The sequence below is a fragment of the Monodon monoceros genome, unplaced genomic scaffold, assembly GCF_005190385.1.
Source record: "Monodon monoceros isolate NGI ecotype Baffin Bay Population unplaced genomic scaffold, NGI_Narwhal_1 Super_Scaffold_18, whole genome shotgun sequence".
Taxonomy (NCBI): domain Eukaryota; kingdom Metazoa; phylum Chordata; class Mammalia; order Artiodactyla; family Monodontidae; genus Monodon; species Monodon monoceros.
In genome coordinates, this window is record NW_021703774.1 from 144,916,920 (window position 1) to 144,937,159 (window position 20,240).

The window sequence follows — 20,240 nt, forward strand, 5'->3', positions numbered from 1 at the left end:
TAGAGCACAGGCTCAGTAGTTGTGGCTCGTGGGCTTAGTTGCTCCGCGGCATGTGGGATCTTCCCAGACCAGGGCTCAAACCTGTGTCCCCTGCATTGGCAGGTGGGTTCTTAACCCCTGCGCCACCGGGGAAGTCCCCACGTTTTATTTATGTGCTCATCAGTTGATGGACATTTAAGCTGTTTCCACTTTATGGCTATTAAATAATGCTGCTATGAACATTCGTGTTACAAGTTTGTTTTATTGTTTTTGTTTTGCAGACAGAAAGCCGCTTGTCTGTCTCCTAGTAGATTGTGAGCTCCTGAGAGTAAGGGTCATTTCTATACTGTTCCTTGCTGTATCCCCAACACTTAGCCTATGGTTAGCACCCAGTAAATGTCAGTAAGTGAATACATCCATGCTTTCTAATTCTCTTTCCTCCTCAGGATATAATAGCAAATTGTGGGGACCTGTTTTAATCCCATAACCCACTCTGCTTGGGTATAACTGTGTACACATATCTGCCACCCATGCTGAAGCATAAGTTGACGCGTCAGTGTCCTGGACCATGTCCTTTTCATTCCACTGTTGGCCTTTCTCGTGTAAGTCCTTCACCCAACAACAGGTGATCTGAGACACTGAGTTGCCCCCATGATGGCAGATACCTCTGACTAACTTGACGCTGAGGCAGAGACCAAATCCACCCTCCCCTCTTCTCCTGAGGAGGGGCCCTGCCTTGTCTTATGCACAGAGGGCTGAATCTGTGGGAGGACCCTGGAGGGAGTGTGGGGCTGGGTGGCCTCCTGGCTCTAGGCCAGGCTGGCTTTGTGAAAGCTCCAGGTGCCTGGACCTCTGAGGACGAGGAGAGGCTGCCCCTGCCCTTCCAGTCAGTAGCTCATATGAACCAAGTCTTTGGAAGAAAAGGAATTTCTAGAACCAACAGCCCCTAAGAGATGAGTAAAACCAATATTTCTCTTTTCTTTGTACTTGGTGATCACCCTAATAGTTTGAGCCCATAATTAGAATTGAGCTTTATTAGGCTAATTAGGAGGTAGGAATGATGGCAGGAGGGCATGTGGAGATGCATCAGCATGGTGGGCAGTAAATTTAGGGTTTTAAGAGGTTTCTTCCATAATCAGGTGGTCCGAAAGGCTGCAGGGTGGCTGGGCCCCTCCCCTCCCTCCCTTCTACTCTCATCACTCCTTGAAGTGGCCTTCACACTTTGCCGTCCTTGTCCTCGATGCTGCCAGTGGCACTGGGATATGGGGGCTCCGGAGGGAGGGAGGAGACCCCACCCGGAGCTTCATTGCCTATGCACGCGCCGTCCAGCCTGGCGGCATGATTACCTTGCTGAGAAATCCGTCCAGGCGCTGGGCTGCTGATAGCAATCATTGATTAAGAGGGTAATTGTCCTGAAAATTCAGATTGATCAGAAGGCAGAAATGATAACTTGTGTAACTGTGTTTAAAGCCACGTCCTGTCAATAGAAGAGACTGAGATGTATCGCGCCAAGAGGGGGGGGCAGAACGGATGGGTGTGTGCAGGCGGCCGGGCGCTGCCATCCTTCTCTCAGGGCTGAGCAGGATGTTTCTTGTCAGTGACCTGGACTATTGGAGATTCAATCACTTTTATCTCCCCCTCTCTCTCAATCCAAATGCCTTTTCATATTAGGAAATTAGAATCGGCCCTGCTCATGCAAGATTTATTAGCTCTGCTGAGCAGTCGCACTGAAGAGTAAATGATTTTGCTTTGCTGGGGCTTTTTACACATTAGGACCCAACTTCTTCCCTGCTCTGTGCTACCGGCTGCCTCGAAGAGTGGGCTCTAGAACCAGGCACTCAGAGAGTGAGCTTTTAAAGTCTGGTTTGGGGGGAGAGCATCACTCGGGTCTGGCTTCTCGACCTGCCAGAGATCCTGCTGTGTCTGGCTGACTTTCTTCTATCTGACCTCCGACAGGTCCCTTACTGAGGTCTAGGTTGACTCTCTGCTGCAGGCGCCAAGCCTCCTGAGGGGATGAGGTTCACCCCTGAGTTGGATGGCCTGGTGGAGGCATACCTTGGGGGAGGCCCTGAGACTGTGTATTGGGTAAAGGCAGAGGATAGAGGGGCCGCCGTGACTTCTTTTCCTAGGCCCTGGGACTGTCCCACTGTCAGGGGTAGGGCATCTTTCTGAGCCCCTGGGGAAGCTGATTAGAGCAAGTTTAGGGGTGTCTGGGCCTGCTGGCTGCCTGTGTCTAGAAGGCTGCAGGCCTGACTGGCTGAGGCTCTCTGATCTGCCAGCAGTGTGGGCTCTTAGGGAAGGAAGGGCCTCTGGGCTCCATGCTTCTGGAGCTCTGCTGTGACCTTGGCCTCGGAGGAAGTGTGGGCCTGTGTGCCAGCTGGACCTACCCTGTCCTAGAGCCCAGGGTACCGGTGGGCTAGGCTGATTGTACGGAGGACCATTCTCCTTCAGTGAGACTGTATCATTCTCTCTCCTTCTTGCCCTCGCTCTTCAGCCCCCCACCTCCTTGGGTCACTTGGACCCGTGGACAGATGTCAGTCACTGTCACTATTTCAGCCTTCCCTATTGTAGGTGTCTGATCCTGGAGGCCTGGTAGAGTAGGTAACAGTGTGGACAGTCCTTCTGATATGGGGCTGAGGGAAGGTTAACAGAACTTCTGGATTTTTGGTGGGTGGGATATGATCCCTACTTTGCTCTTTGACTTGGCCCTATGAAGCCTCCTTTTCTCTGGACTTTCCCCAGGCAGAGGTATAACTGGGCAAACCTGCGAGTTGGGACTGGAAGTGATGGGGCCCCCAGGAGTGAATGGTGGGAGTAGGTAGCAGCCATTTTGATCCAAAAGGAGGGCTGTGTTTTGGGACAGAGGGTAGAGGGAGGCTTTTTGGAGGAAAGTATCTGGCAGGTGTCTGCAAGATATTCCCTAGGAGGGATCTGCCTCTCAACAGATCACAAGGCCACCAGCTTTCTACTGAGGGTCTGCTTTGGGTCTTTCCTGTCCACTACCAGACTCCGTCCTTGGAGAAGCCTTGACTTTCTTGGAAGGCTCTTCCTACTAGGCTAGATTGGGCAGGGCAGGCGTTCCTTCTGCATACGTGCACCCCACCTCCCGCCATGAGGGTCTGCTGAAGAAGAGAGTGGTCCAGGGAGCTTGGTGCAGCCCCGCCCCCCTCCACTCTGATGGACTGTGAAGGGAGTGGGTGCACAAGGCCGAGAGCTTCCCCATGCGGAGTGCTTCTGCCTCTGCCTCTGAGCTAGGCTTACCAGTTGCCTAGGAATACTTTGCAGTCCAGAGGGAGGGTCGAGCCTTGTTTGGCTTAGTCTTCTGCTAGGGCTAGTTCGGGCAAAGTCGAGAAAGAATGGAAGTGCCGTGGGCAGCTTGGACCTGGGACTAGAGAACTCAGAAGACAGACTCCCAGTGGAGTGAGGGAGACAGATAGTTGCTTCAGGGTAATGTGAATGCTGTTGCCTTTCAGAGCCCCGAAGAGGGAGTGCCTGAATCCTCCTGGAAGAGCTCAGCCGGGCATCCGGAAGGGGGGCCCTTGAACTGAGTCTGAGAGGAGGATGGGAAGTATGCTGTGGAGACAAGTCTGGGCAAAGCATGTGGGCAGGGAGAACAAGAAGCATCACAGGTCAGTTGTGTTAGGCCTAGGGCTGGGGCCCAGTGGGGTTTATTGTCCCTGGCACACTTCTCTATCAGAATTTGGAGGTATGGGCCACACCTTCGTTTTAGCAAGCTTGAGAGGTGCCTACTTTCACTATCTAGCTGAGCTGCTAGCAGCTGGGGGCCTTGGATTGGACCAGCTAGAGCCTTAGGTTGGAACGATGTGCAGGACAGAGCCTTCAGGGACGGGCCCCAAGCCCCCTCTCTGCTCTGTTCCCTCTCCTCTTCTGCCTAAAGAGCAGGGAAGGGACAGGGGTTTGTGCTAAGGGAACAGTTCTGGCAAAGCTTTAGGCCAGCTCGCTCCGCCCCTTTCTAAGCCCCTGCACAGCCCTGTCTCGTGCCCAGACCCAGCCCTGCCACCAGGGGCCCGATTGGTTCCCTGGGCCTGGTAGGGAGGCTGGGAGGAGACCGGGAAGCCAGGAGACTCATTTTCACTGGAATTTGACCTAAAGCAGGATTGGAAGGGAAGAAAAGAATTTGAACAAAAGTGCAGGCAGGAAGGAGCTGTTAACGAGCCTTTCTTTCTCTTGGGGACGGAGCACAGTGCATAGCAGGGCGCAGCCGCCGCTCTCCTCGTGGCTCCCTGAGACCGCTGCAGTCTCTGGCCGCTGCCTGCTCTCGCTCGCTCTCCTTTTTTCCCTCTCCTCTTTCTCGGCTCTCTCTATTATGGGGACTTGCTCCAGCTCTTTCTCTCTCTTCTGTCTCTCCTTTTGTTCTCTCTTTGTCTATTTATCACACTGTGAAGGTTGAAAGAGATGTTATTAATCTGGGAGAATGAAGGCAGGATTAGTGGTATGAATCGGATTTTGAGAGGTGTAATGATAGAAAGACTCGCTCGGCTGGCGGCCTGCGTGAGCTTGATAAATGGGGAGCACTCCAGACTGACTCGCGCCTTCCTCCGCGCTGTGCGCCCTGCCCGCTGGGGCGTGCCGCGCTCTTAGATCTGCCAGCCAGCCCACCCCGCTCCTACCTGAACCAGAGCAAAAAGCCAAGGGTAAAGCAGACACAAATATCTCCCATCGCACTTGGAGACATCATTGCTTTCAGCACCCTTTTCAAGTGGAGGCCTGTTGAGTTCTCAAAGGACTGTGGGCAGAGGGAGTGGGGACCCAGACTTCTGTCTGCTTCTAGGACCTGTGCGGGTGGAGCTTCCCTTCTGCCCCTGAAATGGATGTCAGAGGTTGGAAGTGATGAGACAGTCCCTAGACTAGTCAAGTAAGAGTACCAGACCGTATGTAATAGGTTATTAAGCAAAGTGCTGTTGGGAGAACTGTGATATTAACTGTGGAGGTCAGGGTGGGACGTGGAGGAAGGAGGAAGAAAAATCAGGAAGGACTTCCTGAAGGTGGTGTCCTGGCAGACAGGATTTGGACAGGGTAGAGGAAGGCTAGTGTTCCAGGTGGGAAAATAGCATAAGCAAAGACTGGGGGATAGCAATAAGCCTGACCCTTATGGGAGGCTGAGGAGCCTCAGAACTGGTGAATTTCAGACCAGGAAGGGACCTAAGAAATCAACTCATTAAGCAACACCCCCCCGCCCTTTAAGTTTTTAAAGTATAGTTGATTTACAGTGTTGTGTTTGTTTCAGGTGTTCAGCAAGGTGATTCAGTTTTATATATATATATATATATATATATATATATATATATATATATATTCTTTTTCAGATTCTTTTCCTTTATAGGTTATTACAAGATAGTGAATATAGTTTCCTGTGCTAAACAGTAGTTCCTTGTTGTTTACCTATTTTATATACAGTAGTGTGTATCTGTTAATCCCAAACTCCTAATTTATCCCTCTCCCCCACCCCCCAGTCCCGTGTTATCCAAAAACAGGCCTGGAGACTGGAGTTGCCATTTCCTGAATGATTTTCTATTCCAGTCCTGTTCTGTGTTCTAAAGGTGCCCCTTCCCTTATCCTTGGACGATACAGTGAACCTTTCCCTCTTCTCTCCTTAGTGGCTTTAGTCACAGCCTTTCAACCTTCATCTTTGCAACCGGAAGACCCTGGCTTAGGTCCACTGCTGCTCAGGGTCCTCCTCACACTCCTGCCCCCTGCCCAATCTGCAGGCTGTGTGGGGAGTGCTGTCTGCCCCAGCCTGCTGCGGATTGTGTGCTGAGGAGAGGACTAAGGGCAGCACTCCCCGTGCTGGGCTCCAGATGCCTCAGGCCCGAGCACTGTCCTCCTTTCTGTCTCTACTGCAGTCCTCTCTATCGCAGTGATCAGGCACTTACTGACATCTGCTTCCTTGCAAAGGACTGTGAGTTCCATGAGGACAGGGTCTACGTGTGATTCACTTGAGTTTCCAGGGTCGGGCAGACCTTCAGTAAATGTGTGAATCTTACAATGAACCAATGAGGTCAGTTGCTCTCTTGCAGTGTCTTTCTCTCCTTCTAGATAAAAAAAAAAAATGGTCCCCGGTTGCCAGGCCTCTTCACCCTTGGGAATAGGGATGGGTAGGTGTGCAAAGGAACTAACTTTTGATGCTGGTGGAGTACCCAAGATCGCATAGCACGGCAGTGGTAGATACTTGGATGGCTTCCCATTGCCTTAGGAAACAGTACAAGACCCTCATCATGTCCTATGAGGCCCTGGATTTTCCTGCCTTCCTCATTAGCCTCATCTCTTGCTGGCTTTCTGTGCTCCAGGGACACTAGCATTGACTTGATTCCTTCCAAGTGCTGTTTGCCTAAAGGCCTTAGCACTTGTCATTCCCCTGTTGCCTTCCTGTCAGTCAGTTTCTGCTGACCTGTCCTCAGAGTTCCCCAGCTAGGTCAGATTCCCCTCTTCCATCCTATAAACAGCCCACCTTTCTTCTATGAGCCCTTATGATAGCTTAATGATTATTTATGTTGCTATTTATTTAACATGGGCTTTCTCTAATAGACTGGAAGCTCTCTGAGGACAGTACTGTGTCTGTATTGCTACAAGTACACATATGGCCTGGCATATAATAGGCTCATAGTAATGTTTGTTGTGACTAAGTTGGTGTGAGCCTGAAGTCCACACTGTTTCATCGTGTCACATCCGGGTAAAGTGAAGGTGGAGATGACAATGGGAGGGACAGAGGCCAGGATGTTGGGTGTGCCCAGAGAGAAGTCTCTTTGGGCCTTAGCTCTGGACGCTCTAGTGTTCAGCCGTCCCGTCTCTCAGCCTTCCTTGTTTCCGTCCAAACATCAGAGAAGAGAAGGGCCTCGTTGACCCTAAAGGCTTATTCTCTTCCTGGGTGAGCTTATCCACTCCTGCAGTCTCCTGCACCACCCATGTGCTTTCCTAGGACTTTCTTGTCTCAGCTCAGACCCCTGGAACTGAGCTCCTGGCCTGCATATCCACCTTTCGCAGCCACCCCACCTTGGATGTTCCATTGAAAGCCATCTTGGTCCTTCTCAGTTATTCCCCCTCTAAGGCTGGTTTCTCCCTTGGGGCTCTTGTAGGATCTCAGTCCCCCACCATGTGTGAGTTGACATGTCTCTCCTTCTAGTTTGGAAGCTCCTTTTTTCTCTTTTTTAACTCTTTATTGAACTTGTTACAATATTGCTTCTGTTTTATGTTTTGGTGTTTTGGCCGCGAGGCATGTGGGATCTTAGCTCCCCAGCCAGGGATCGGACCTGCACCTCCTGCATTGGAAGGCGAAGGCTTCAGCACTGGACCGCCAGGGACGTCCCTAGCTTGGAAGGCAGCGAGCTGCCTAGTGTGCTTTATCCCCAGCACTGGGCACAGAGCTTGGCACATGGATTTGCTCATTAAGTGTGTGTTACATGAGCAAGCCAACATAGAGGGAGGGAGGTCTGGGATGAAGGTTTGAGCACCCTTTCCATTTTCCTAGGGAGAAAGAAGTGAAGGTGTGTGTGCTGGGTGCCAGCACGTACCTCCCTTCGTTTCTGAGGGCTGGGTGGCCGTGATGGTGGTGTCACATGCTCAGTAAAGGCTTATATTTTAATTTGGAAAGGACTTTAGAAACTTAAAGTGCTTTGCCTAAGTGCTGACTGCTATTAGTGTCTCCTTTTTATTAGGAAAAAGGACATGATTTTTCTCTTTCATCTTCAGGCCTGTCCAACTTCTGAGAGTCAAACTTAGCAAAATGCCTGCCCCTCACTGAGGACTAGTTACATGCCAAGTTCAAAGCTTTGGACTTGAAACACAAAATTCTGCTTTGCAGACTGGTTTCTGACACCCCTGAGGGGATTAGTCCTGACAGCTCAGTATCAGGAAGGGGGTGGGAGAGACAGGGTCATTTGACATAGTTCAGGCTGCAGTCCCAAGCCCCTCCCTTCTCCATATAGGCCTGGGTGGGAGGACATAAGAACTTGGACCATCTGGGGGGATGGGAGAACGGCTCCAGTGGTTATCAGAAATCCACTTGTCACGTGGTAGTCAGGGCCAAACTTCAGAGGGAGAATTGGGGAGGAATGGCCCCAAGAAGAATTGGATCTGTTCAGCTCAGGGATGATAGGATTGAGAGGCAGAGACATCACAGCTGCTGGACTTGGTGATGTTAAGAGCTGCCAACACAAAGGGCTAGGTCAAGGGAGGGAGTATGTGTAGCAATAGTAGGAGGAATTCTGGTCTAGGAGGCCATGAGGCAGGAACTTGCCTTGTGCCCTACAAGCACCTTTGAGGGCCTTGCTGGTTTGAAGGAAAGGTAACAAACACCCCTCCACATGGAGAAGATTTGGCGCTGCAATGGCAGGAGGTCTGGCAGGCCCAGCTGCCTTGTTGTTGGCCCTCTCTGTGTGGCCTTTGCCCCAGGCTCTTTCCTGAGCAGCCACAAAGACAGACAGCACCCTGGTCTCAGTCTGGCCTATGTCTGCCAGCCCCAGATACTGAAGGCTGTGCCCATGGCTGAGGTACGGGGAGGTGGGAGCTCTGGCCCATCTTGCTAGTGCCCTGCAGTTCCCATCTCCTAATCGGGCCCTAATCTGGGGGAGCTAGGGCGGGGGTGGGGTGGGGGGAGTACCTTGAGCCTTCTGCCTTAACTGAATTTCCATACCTCCTGTTGTTAATTATAGAGATGTAATAATGCGATTAGTGCACGATTAAAAAAAATCCCTGATATGATTACCATGGATTTAATATCACATGATATATCATTATATCGTTATGCAGTGACAGATGTAATTGAAATACACTTATTGGAGCCGGGGGTGGTGTTTCATTCAATCCCCAGCACTCCGGGGAGGAAAGGGCTGGCTCAAAAGAAGCAATGGGAGAAGAAATTGTAATGAAAACAAAGAAAACCCACAATGTAGCCCTCACTCTGGGCAGCCGGCTCAGACTGACCTGCTGCCTTGACTCTGTGGCGGTGCATGTGGAGCCCCAGCCAGGCCAGCCTCCTCTGTGGAGGCTTAGGCGGCACGGCTGAGGATCCTGCTCCTTGTCTGGTTCTCTCCCCAGAAACCTCAGTGTCCCCAAGTCCACTGTGACTCAGCAGTGAAGCAAGGGCTCTGGGAACATGATGAAGATTGCTCTACCCAAAAATAGACTCAGGACCCAAGGGACCAAACTGCGCTGGCAGCTGTCTTCCAAATGTTGTGGGTCCTGGACCTGTGGCACAGCCCCTGCCTTTGCTGTGGTGATGGTCCCACGCACTAGAGGCAGCTGTCCTGTTGTAGGCAGTGAGCAGGAAGGTTAAGTACACAGAGAAAATAACGATTCCACTCAAGCGCTGTTGATGGACAGAGGCGGCAGCAGCTCTGGTGCCCCTGAAGTATGTTGGAAGCCAGGGAACACTGTGAACATGGAGAACTACCAGCTGGAGGTAGAAAGGATGGGTTTGTGTCACCTGATGGGAGTGTCCGTCCTTTTGCTGCTGTAGCCGTGCTGGCCAGGTCTCCGCTGGCCCGAGGAATGGAGTCAAGACCACCCATAAGACCAAAGAGCTCAGAAAAGGAGAAGGGAGACAGGGACAGTCTTCCCTTCTTTCCTAACCCAGGCACCTGAGCCCCCAGTTCCAAGGATGGCTGGGGGTCGGGTGGGATTGCTGTTCCGCTGGGCAGGATCAACAGTGGTTCCTGAAGGAGACTGAATAGGACTGGCAGGAGCAGCAACTCTGAAAACCAGGCCTTTCTGCCTGGCGGGATTATATCCAGAGAGGTGCTTTCTTGCCCTTCCCTCAAAGGAGGCCGTTCAGAGAGAGCAGATACAGCCCCACCCAGCATCATGGGGCTGTAAACAAATCTAATAATACAGATGCTATTCAGAGTCTGGGTGGGTTTAAGGAAGGGACAAGTCAGGAAAGGCCTGGTGTGATGGAAGATACTTTTGAATTGAGTGTTGAAAGAAGAGTATGTGTTCATTAGGGGAAAAAAGTGGGAGAAGGCAGAGGGCATCCTGGGTAGGCTGAAGGAATTGCTCGAGTAGAGTCTTGGGGGCATGAAACAGCAATCTCAGGACTTGGTGAGAGGTAAGGAAGAAGAAGGAAGCAAGGCTGGCCCCCACATTTCTGGTAGACCAGGTAGATGGTAAGGGTTTTCACTGGGATTTGGGAGCCCAGGAGAAGGAGCACTTTGGAGAGGAGATGTCGAAACTGGTTTTAAACCTACTGAGAATGAAGTGCCTGGGTGGAATCCAGGTGGAAGTGCCAGGTAGGCAATAGAATATATATGTTTGACACTCAAGTAGTGGCAAAAAATATCAATTTGCAAGTTGGAGATGTCGAAGACCAGGGAGTTGAAGAAATCACCCAGGGAGAGTGGTAGAGCACAGACCGAAACAGGAAGGGAACATGCATAAGCCCACACATGACCAGATGAATGAGACTCTACAGGAGACTGTGAGGAAGACGTCAGAGAGAGGGGAAAACTCAAAGAGTAGGGTGTTGAGAAAAATCAAAGGAGAAGGATTTCAAAGATGTGAAGCAGGCTGCAGGGTGGCAAAGGCAGCAAGAGCCTGAAACTGTCCATAGACGTGGGCAGCATGGTGAGAACTGTTGACCTTCGCCAGAGCTAAGTGACATGATAAGGCTGGCAACCAGACTGCAGGGGTTAAGGGGTGTTGGGGAGGTGAGTGGAGACAGCCTTGAGAAGTTTGGTTGTTAACAGGAGAACAGGCGGTAGCTGGATCAGGATGTGGAATGAATGGAAGACTTTAAAAATAATTATCTAATACTTATATAAATTTCAAAGAGCCAGGCATCGTTTTAAGCACTGTGCATGCAATAACTCATTCACATCAACTCTATGGGGTAGGAACTGTTTTTACCCCCATTTTACAAAAAGGGAACTAAGACACAAAAAGTTATGTAAAGATGATAGAGATTCAAGCATATGCTTGAATGCTAATGGAAAGGAGCCAGCAGAAATGAGGAGGTTCAGAATTTAGAAAGAAAGGGGATACTAGATGAAACAGGGCCTGAGGAGGTGGAAAAAGAGTGAGATGTACAGCACAAGTGTGGGCTTGCCCTTAGACTGGACGTGAGGTGTCTCTTCCATTAGAACAGCATTGGTGCACGAGCAGGTGGGGAAGGATACAGATGCATTTGTATATGAAGGGCATGCAGTTGGAAGAATTCTGCCTAGCAGCTTTTATTTTCTTTCTGAAAGTAGGAGGGGAGTAGGGTGGTGGGATACCATTGAGGGTTGCTAAGATAGTGATCTTGGATCTATAGTGGCCATTTTCTATACAGAACAGTGACTTCTTTCCAGGATCACTGAGCTCAAGTGCAAGTGTGGTGAAACAGAGTCATGTTGGGGTTTCTTAGGGAAGTTCAAGATTGGGCTGGTTGGGGCTTCCCTGGTGGCGCAGTGGTTGAGAGTCCGCCTGCCGATGCAGGGGACGCGGGTTCGTGCCCCAGTCTGGGAGGATCCCACATGCCGCAGAGCGGCTTGGCCCGTGAGCCATGGCTGCTGGGCCTGTGCATCCGGAGCCTGTGCTCCGCAACGGGAGAGGCCACAGCAGTGAGAGGCCCGCGTACCGCAAAAAAAAAACAAAAAACAAACAAACAAACAAAAAGATTGGGCTGGTTGAAGTCATAGATTCAAGAGGTCCAGGTTTGGTAGAAAAGGGCTAGAAGGGGATTGACAGATGAGGAAAAAAAGCAAGAGTAGAGGGAGAGAGGGTTCAAAAGCTGGAAGGACAGAGGCTGCGATCAGAGTGGAATCTGTCATTGTATGATTCCAGAAGGAGAGCAGTGCTGGGTAATAAGGCCCCGGGTGTGGCCCCAGGGAGAGATGGCTGAAATTGGTAGAGGAGAAGGTCATTAGAGCACAGCGAGCTGAGAAATCAAGAGGCTAGATTCATGAGTGGGTTTATCCTGTAGATACTGAAGTTACCCAGAGTGATGATGATTTAGAATGAGGTCCCAGAGGGAGAGGAAGAATTGTCTAGAAGCAGCCAGAAAGAGGTAGTTGAAAGTATTGCCACAACATATCCAGAAGTGAGTAGGCATTAGTTTTCCAGAACTGCTGCATAACTTATCACCCAAAACTTAGTGACTTAAAATGACCACGGCTGTTTTATTATCTCTCATGGTTTCTATGAGTCAGGAATTCAGGAAAGGCTCAGTTAGGTAGTTCTGGCCCAGGTTCTCTCATGTATTTGTGGTCAGTGACTGGAGCTGGCACAGTGTGTGGGTGGAGCAGCTGGGGGCTGGCTGAGCATCTCTCTTTCTTCACCTAGTCTCATGGCTTCTCCATGTGGTCTCTCCTTGTGGGCTAGTTTGGGCTTCCTCCCAGCATGGCTGCCTTGGAGCAGTCTTACCACTTACAAGCAGCTCAGGGCTCCAGGGAAAATGTTCCAGCGAGTGAGGAGGAAGCTTCCTCAGCATTTCTGAAATAGCCTTGAAATCACATAGCATTACTTCTGCATTACTATTTTGGTTGAAATAGTAAAAAAAAAAAAAAAAAAGCCCACCCCATTTCAAAGGGAGAGGTATAGACTCCCCCCTTCCTTTTTATGATTTTTTAAAATTAATTAATTTATTTATTATTTATTTTTGGTTGCATTGGGTCTTTGTTGCAGTGCGCGGGCTTCTCATTGCAGTGGCTTCTCTTGTTGTGGAGCATGGACTCTAGGTGCACGGGCTTCAGTAGTTGTGGCACATGGACTCAGTAGTTGTGGCTCGTGGGCTCTAGAGCGCAGGCTCAGTAGTTGTGGCGCACGGGCTTAGTTGCTCCACGGCATGTGGGATCTTCCCAGACCAGGGCTTGAACCCGTGTCCCCTGCATTGGCAGGCGGATTCTTAACCACTGCGCCACTAGGGAAGCCCTAGACTCCCCCTCTTGATGGCAGGTTTATCAGAGTCATATTGCAGGAAGAGCATATGTGAGATGGAAGATAATGTTATGACAGTCACTGGAAAATACAGTCTGCCATGATCGGTGTTAAACTGAACCTGGAAAAGGGAGAGGGACCAGCATTCTCAAAGGCAATCTGCATTTTGGGTGATGGCACCAAGAATATTTGGAGGTGGCAGGTGGCAGTGGGAGTGGGTGTTCCTGAGTGACCTCAGGTATACCGGGGAGAAAGAACTATTATCCCATCTTACAGTACAGGAAGTTGAGGCTCAGAGAGGTTTAATAACTCATCCAAAGTTATGGTGCTAATAATTGGCAGAATTGGGAACCAACGCCTGAGCCTGAACACACTGCCTTTCCATGAGGCCTGGGCTGCTGGGAACACCATCCTCATGTATATTTGTTGCCTTGGTACTTGGTTCACCAACTGTAAATGTGTTGGCCAGTTAAAGAAAAGGCTAGGTAGTAGTTATGTCTGTCAGACTCTCTCTCCCCCCATCCTCCAGAGTATCACCTCTGTATCTTTGCCTGTTGGGTGTTTATGGGAAAGCCAGGTGATTTGATTTGGTTCCGCCTCTTGGGAAATGGCCCTTCAGCCTTAGGCCCACAGGGTGACCTCGTGGGGAGGATGGATGGGTCAGATGTGCTGCTGTCAGCTTGCAGGCTCTGGGTTTTCTGGAAGTTGCAGAGCAGTTTGTGCTTCTCTTTGCGGTCTGAGCTGGGTTCTAGACCCAGCCACTGCCCCTGCCCACTCTGTGTCAACCCAACTCTCAGGGCCCTGGTAAGGTAGCAAATGGGTGGGCAGAGACACCCTACCAGCTGTCGATGCCTCTTCTTTCCTCTTTGAAGGATCTGATGCTGCTGCCGATGAGGGCTACTTCATCTGTTAAACCCAATACACTTGTCGCAGCTGCTAAGCCCCCGTAAGCCGCCGGGCGCAGTGTTTGTGATGGGACTGACAGTGCATGGAGGAGGCTGATTATACACGATTCCATTTCGCGGGCCCAGCAATGTAATTTCACAGGGCGATCAGCGTTTGCATGTAATAGCAGGCTGTGCTGAGGTGTCAGAATATTAAAGGCGCTAATGGCAAAGCTCCCTGTTACACAGGGGGCCACCCGCCGCGCCTACAGCAGGGCTGCGCGGCAGGCCCGTCGCAGATGGCTGGCCACTAAGCTAATGGGGCAGCAGCCAAGGCGGGCAGAGCCGCGAGAGGGGAGAGCCAGCCGGGAACAGCTCGGCACCTGCTTCCCTGCGCATGGAAATTACAGCAGCCCAGGGGAAGGAAAGTGTGCGTGCCTGCCTGGCACAGGGCTGGGGTGGGTGGTTTGGGAGGCCCAGCATCTTTCACCCCGCCTCTACCTGCCCTGGATAGGACTCCTCCGTCATCCTTCCACCTGCCCCACCCTCTGGCCGGGAAGCCACAGATGGGCACGTTGGGCCCTGGTAGCTTAGAAAGGTGCAGCTAGAGAAGTGGCACCCAGAGAATTTGGAACCAGCATGGGAAAGGGGCCCAGGCACAGGCTTTAGCTCTTAAATTTCTGCCCAACACTGAGCAGGGTCAAAAAGCTTTTGAGTGCCTTACCCCACACCCCAAAGGCTGGCAGAAGAGAGGGAGGGAGTGGGGATAGGAAGTAGGTGGGAGAAAGGGGGTAGACAATATTAGGGCCCCTTGACTGATGACAATGGCCAGTGTTGCACAGAGCTGGGAGGCAGCCCTCAAGATATTTTCTCCTTCCACCCATGTTGGCTGCCCCAGCCACACCCCAGCCTTTGCCTGTTCTCATCAAGCTTGCTCCTGTCATTTTCCTTTGTCCTTGCTGTGTCTTCTTCCTGGTGCCTCCAGTACCACTTCCTCCAGGAAGCTCTCCTAGCCATCTCCAACCCCTCATGGGCCTGTCTTTCTCCATTGTGCTTGTGGGCAACCCACAGGGGACAGCCTCCCCAGTCCTCCTGCTCTGATGGCTCTCTGGTCCCAGCCTTGACTTCTCAGCCAGAATCTCTGAGATATAGCCCACATCACCTTGCCCTGAGCTGGACTCCTGGGAAGGCTCTGCTAAGATTCACAGATGGATGTAATCTCTTAGGGAGGATGCCTGAAGGGAGTAGGGAATAGAAGGATGGGCTGAGTCATCTGAGGGAGAGTTTGGTGGGTGTGTGTACTCGTGCTCGATGGTGTATATATCTGGGGTGGGGGGGAGTAGGGGAAGGACTTTCGAAGTGAGTGCTGGGGGTGGTGGGCATGTGGGTACAGGCTCACAGGGGCAGCAGGTGCAAGATCCAGACCACACATTGATAGGAACACAGATTGTGAAAGGACCCTGTGTTCTCTGGGTGGCTCTCTGCTGGCTGTGCCTGAGGGGTACCTGGGATGGCAGGAGTTGAGGGGAGCTTGTGGGGCTGTGCCCTGGTACTGTGCCTAGGGGGGGTTGCACGAGGCAGGTGGTCACTTCTGAAGGTTCAGCTCTGCGGAGGTGCATGGCAGTACCTGGAGGAGATATGCCAGGGTTCTCAGCAGGGGCAGCAGTGGGGGAGCCCAGGCTGAAGGAGAGCAGTTTTAATTAACCGTTTTTAATATCATTTTGGACTTTGGCTGGTATGTGAAGGCCCCGCTGGAAGCAGCATTTGTAAAATTTAAACCCCTCTTATTAGGAGCTTGGCAGACCCATGTGCACGTGCCTGCCTCTCCCGCCGCCTGTGCCCCCCTGAGGAAGTGCTGGATGAGGCCATGTCACAGCAGCAATTGGTTATCACGCCTTATCTGGGAATACGAAACTGTGCGGCCGTGGTGGAGACGCCAATTCATCTCGCCCCGGCTCTGACAAGCTAGACTGCCCTTCCTGAAAGGCATTCGTCAGGCGGGACTGGGCTACCGCCTTGCCTGGTACCCCTGTTTTCCCCCCGTGGGTCTCGGCTTGCCCTGGACCAGCCAGGCCCAGTCTGGCCCTCCTGGGCTCTGCTGCCCTCCACCCCTCTTCCGCACATCCCCATCTGCAGAAGATCTTGGGGGGTCATAATTATAATAATAATCTAATCATGGTGACGCGTCGGGGCAAGCGCCTAATGTTATCTGAAGTGGTCTTCCCGCTTAGCTGCGATAAGACTCAGGATGACGTGCAGATAGTGCTGAGCTGCCCTGTCCCCGAGCCGCAAGCGGAGCAGAGGGGCCTCCGCAGCCCTGCCGCCCGCCCGCCGCTTTAAGCCGGGAAGCGGCAGCACCTGCTAATGCAAGTGTTTAATATTTGATGGGCTGGGATAAAGCAGGATCACCTTCGAATTGAATTGAGTGTCAGCCGAGAATCTATTACTGAAATTCGGGTGTGATTTGACAGCAAAGTAGACGATGTTATTCTTCACTAGTTACTGCAATCTTCTCCCCGACATCACTTAAATATTTTTTTCTTTGCTTGAGCAAACACACATTATCCTTCTTTTTTTCCCCCTTCCTTCCCTTTTTTTCCTTTTTAGAGGGGAAAAAAACCCATCCAGCTCGCCTTCTCCAGGCTGATAGAGTAGATTGTTATTTCTTTATTTGTCCTATTAAATGGAATTTTTGATCGTTTAATCCGCCCTTTGTAAGTGATTTTAAAGTACTTGAAAGCCAGCCCGCCACTGCTCTCTGGCCCACTGCGCTCCAGCCGCGGCCCTGACCACGCTCAGCAGCTCCTCCAGCTGTGCACCGCCCACTGGCTGTTCTCCTTGCTGCCTGTGTCCCAGCTCTGCCCTGGCTCCAAGCCAGCGTCCTCTCCCCTGTCCTTGAGCCTCACGCTCAGCCCCCGATTTGTGGGTACAGCTGTGGCCTGGGGAAGGGTGGGAGGGTTGGCTGGGAAGTTGGGCTGTGGCTGGTACCTCTGTGGTCAAGGAAAGTGGCTTTGGAGGGGGCTGAGGTTGAAGTACACTGGCTCCTAGCCTCCCAGTGCCCAAGGGGCTGAGGCTTGGTTCCTGCAGCTGGGAAGGAAGGGTACTAGACCTCTGCCCAGCCCCTTGGTCCTGGCACAGCCTGTGTGTCCAGCCTCCTGTCTTCTGTTTTTGACCCCCGTGCTGGATACTCTTCCACTGGGAGGCAGTCTATAGTGGGATGGAGACCTCCTGGGCCCAGTGGTGGGCGGGGGCTCTGCAGTGCCTGCCTGACCATGGCTAGCAGTCACCTTAGTTCCACCAGTGGACTCACCATCCAACTTCTGGAAACTCACCCAAGCTTCATTCCCACTGACCACTGTCCCACACACTGTCACCTTCCTGCCACTGGGAGGACAGCCTGGTGTTTGGGGACTTCTAAGGTGAGGAGATGGGCAATGTTTGAAGAGTCAGCTAGCCTCGCAAGCCCACTGGTAGAAGCCTGGGACTTGCTAGTAGGCTGAACAGGAATTAAATCCCTGTTGGGCCACTTAATAGCATTCTAACCCTTATAAGTCTCTTCTTGGCCTCAGTTTCCTCATCTGTGACATCTGGTCATCGAGCCTGTAAGGGATGTAAGAGAAGGTGCTGTCCCTGGCCTGACGTGTGCCCTGCCCCCCCCCCACCGTGGAGGTGGGTGGCGGCCAGGGGACAGAGGGGGACAATGGAGTGCTGGGGGCCTGAGTAGATCGATACCCCCAGCACTTCCTTCCCCAACCCCAGGAAAACAATTAAGTACAGATCGATGGGTGGCTGCTTTGAATATGCATAAGTGAGCACTTGACCTTCAGCAAGATCTGCTCCCCACCACACACACACACACACACACACACACACACACACACACACACATACACACACACACACACACACACACACACACACACACACTCTTCACGTGCTCCCCTCACAGCTGCCTGAGTCGGCCAGGTGACCTTACCCCTCCTCAGCTGAGCCCCCATGTGGCACTCAGCTCCGCAGTCTGGCCTGCCTCCAGGTCAAAAGCAACTTGACCACAGGCAGGTAGTTGGCCCCCTCGTCTCTGGCTTCAGTTTTCCTGTCTGTGGAGTGAAGTCTGGATATATTGGTCTCCAAGTCCCTTCCAACAGTAGTCTCTGTGACCAGTAATGCTGTGGGGAAGGGGCCCAGCAGAGGGCCAGAGACTCTGGAAAGGGGGGGCATGGGTTGAAGGGGATGCCCTATGAGAGGAGGGGTCCTGATCAGGAGAATCTTAGTAAATGGGAGCTCCAGAAAGGAGCCTGGTGAGGGGCACCCCGTGGGAGCCAGGGGCCTCTGATGGGGAGACGCCCAGGAGAAAGGGAGCTGTGGAGAAGGAAGGGGTTTTCTGGAGGGGGCCCTGGTGGAAAGAGGACCCAGCAAGGGGACTCCCATGAAGTGGCATGATGAGAGTAAGCCCTTGCTGGGAAGACATGGGGGGCTGGGGGTGTTGGTGAGTGATGGGATTGGGTCAGGGGTCAGGACCTCTGGTAACCACTCTTGCCTCCTGTCTTCCAGGCTTACAGCTTCGCCATGGGCTGCTGGCCCAAGAATGGACTTCTAGACATGAACAAGGGCCTCAGCCTGCAACACATAGGCCGGCCCCACAGCGGCATTGGTCAGTCCCTCCACATATCCCCCTGGCAACTCGGTCCGTCCCCTGCCCACATGCCCCAGTCCCCTGGCACACAGAGGGGTTCCGTGGCTCATTCAGTGCTCCAGCAGGGTGCTCTCCATAGCTGGGGGGAGCAGGGAAGGGGGGTGGAGTGAGGGGAGAGTGGAATCTGACCATTGGAAAGGATCTCTCAAAACAACATTCAAGAGGAGGCTGGGGTCTGGGCTTTGGGTGGGTCACAGGTGGCCTTGGATTCAGGCCAAGGGATCCTGCCCTTGGCTGCATCTCTGGTGGGTGATGTCCTCAGAGGGGTGGGCACATGTCAGCTAACCCACCCCCCGTGGAGCTAGAGAAGGCTGTTTAATATTGTTTCAAGTCTGTGGCCACTAAACTGGGCGATCAATGGGAGTTAAGGAGATGAATTATTTAAACCTCACCAGCTTTTAATTAGTCAGGGTCCTTCTGACCGATGGCTCTGTCCACAGGGTATTGAACTCCCCCGTAGGAGCAGCAGCCTCCATTGAGCGGTGCCTGGGTTGGGAGGAGCCACTTGGGGTACCAGATGGGGGTGTACCCTCAGGGGGGATTCCTGCATGGGAGGGGGCTGGTTCTAGGCATTGGAGGCTCTGCTAGCTTCTTATATATATCATTGTGGATATGTGTCTGTGAGTGTATGTGTGTGTGAATGGCACCTTCAGCTGCATGTCTCTGTGTGTTTGTCTAGGGGTTTATATGTGTCCATGTATGTGTATCTTTTTGAGGGATACGTGTATGTGTGTATGTGTAACAGTGTATCTGTATACATTTTCCTGGGGGCATCTGTCTGTGTATGGAAGCAACCATCAGCCTGTATGTGTATCCATCAGAAAGTGTGTTTGTTCATTTCTGTGTATCTTATTTTGTGTGTGCATCTGCACACATGTGCATACAAATGCTTTCAAGCAGGGTACTTGACAGGCATAGGCTTTGTTCCAAGTGGGGAGGAGCAGGGGTGTCCCTGGGTGGTGCTACGACATTATCATAACCTGTGTACCTTTGGGAGGTATGAGGGGGAGGGGACTGGCAAGATAACACCGAAAGGGTCCAGTCACCTGCTACAGACTGGCCCCTAATCCTGTCCGCAGACATCACAGGTGCCTAGTGGGGCTGGGCATGCTGAGTGGATGTTCCTGTCCTCGGGGAGCTCACATCCTGGGAGGAGACAGAGACTGAACTGGGCAGTTGCCACCCAGGGTACTCAGGGTCGTGATAGAAACACCTGGGCTGCCCCAAGGGAGGTTTCCCCTGTCCTCAGTTGCCAAGTGGCTTCTACTTCTTCATTTACATTTCACTGACTTCAGGGACACCCCATATCATTCTTATTGGCCCCCAAGGCTCTCCTGGGGTCCAGGGGGAAAGAGAAAGTGGTCAACGGGCCTGGGGAATTGGGAGTACCCCACAACCACTGCTGTTCCCTCCCACAGGAGTTATTTCGTACAGCCTAGAGGAGACCCCAAACCTAGCAAGCTGATAGGCCTTGGAGGTCAGCAGGAAGTTTCCTAGAGAAGATGAGACTTGGGTCAGGGGATGCCTGAAGGATGAATAGGAGTTTGCTAGGTAGGCAGATGGGGGAAGCGTTTTCCACTTTGGGGAAACTGTGTGTACAAAAGCCCAAGGGCAGGAGGAAGCCTGACATGCTAAGAGGGTAATTTTGGATGTCTGCAAGTAGTTTGCCATGACTGGAGTGGGACATTTGGGTTAGGAAACGGCTAGAAATTAAACGGGGAACAAGCCAGCCTTGAATGCCAGGTTAGAGGGTGTGGCTTTTTGTGAGGTTTTGAGGAGACAGGAAGTCCGTGAGATAAGGACAGGATCAGAGC

The 20,240-nt window shown here is 52.1% G+C and overlaps 1 protein-coding gene across 6 annotated transcripts in view; it reads left to right on the top strand.

The window, feature by feature from the left end:
* The window catches only part of ERI3 (ERI1 exoribonuclease family member 3), a 129,367-nt gene that overhangs the window by 85,445 nt on the left and 23,682 nt on the right, over positions 1 to 20,240 (top strand). For 3 of the 6 annotated variants that reach the window (XM_029227593.1, XM_029227587.1, XM_029227591.1), the window contains one exon: positions 18,285 to 18,384. The exons of 2 other annotated variants lie outside the window; for them this stretch is intronic. In XM_029227593.1, the coding sequence (XP_029083426.1) occupies positions 18,285 to 18,384 (100 nt within the window). Of the gene's footprint in view, positions 1 to 3,452; positions 3,609 to 18,284; positions 18,385 to 20,240 lie in introns of those variants that run through there. One more of the 6 variants, XR_003794323.1, reaches the window with a different exon arrangement.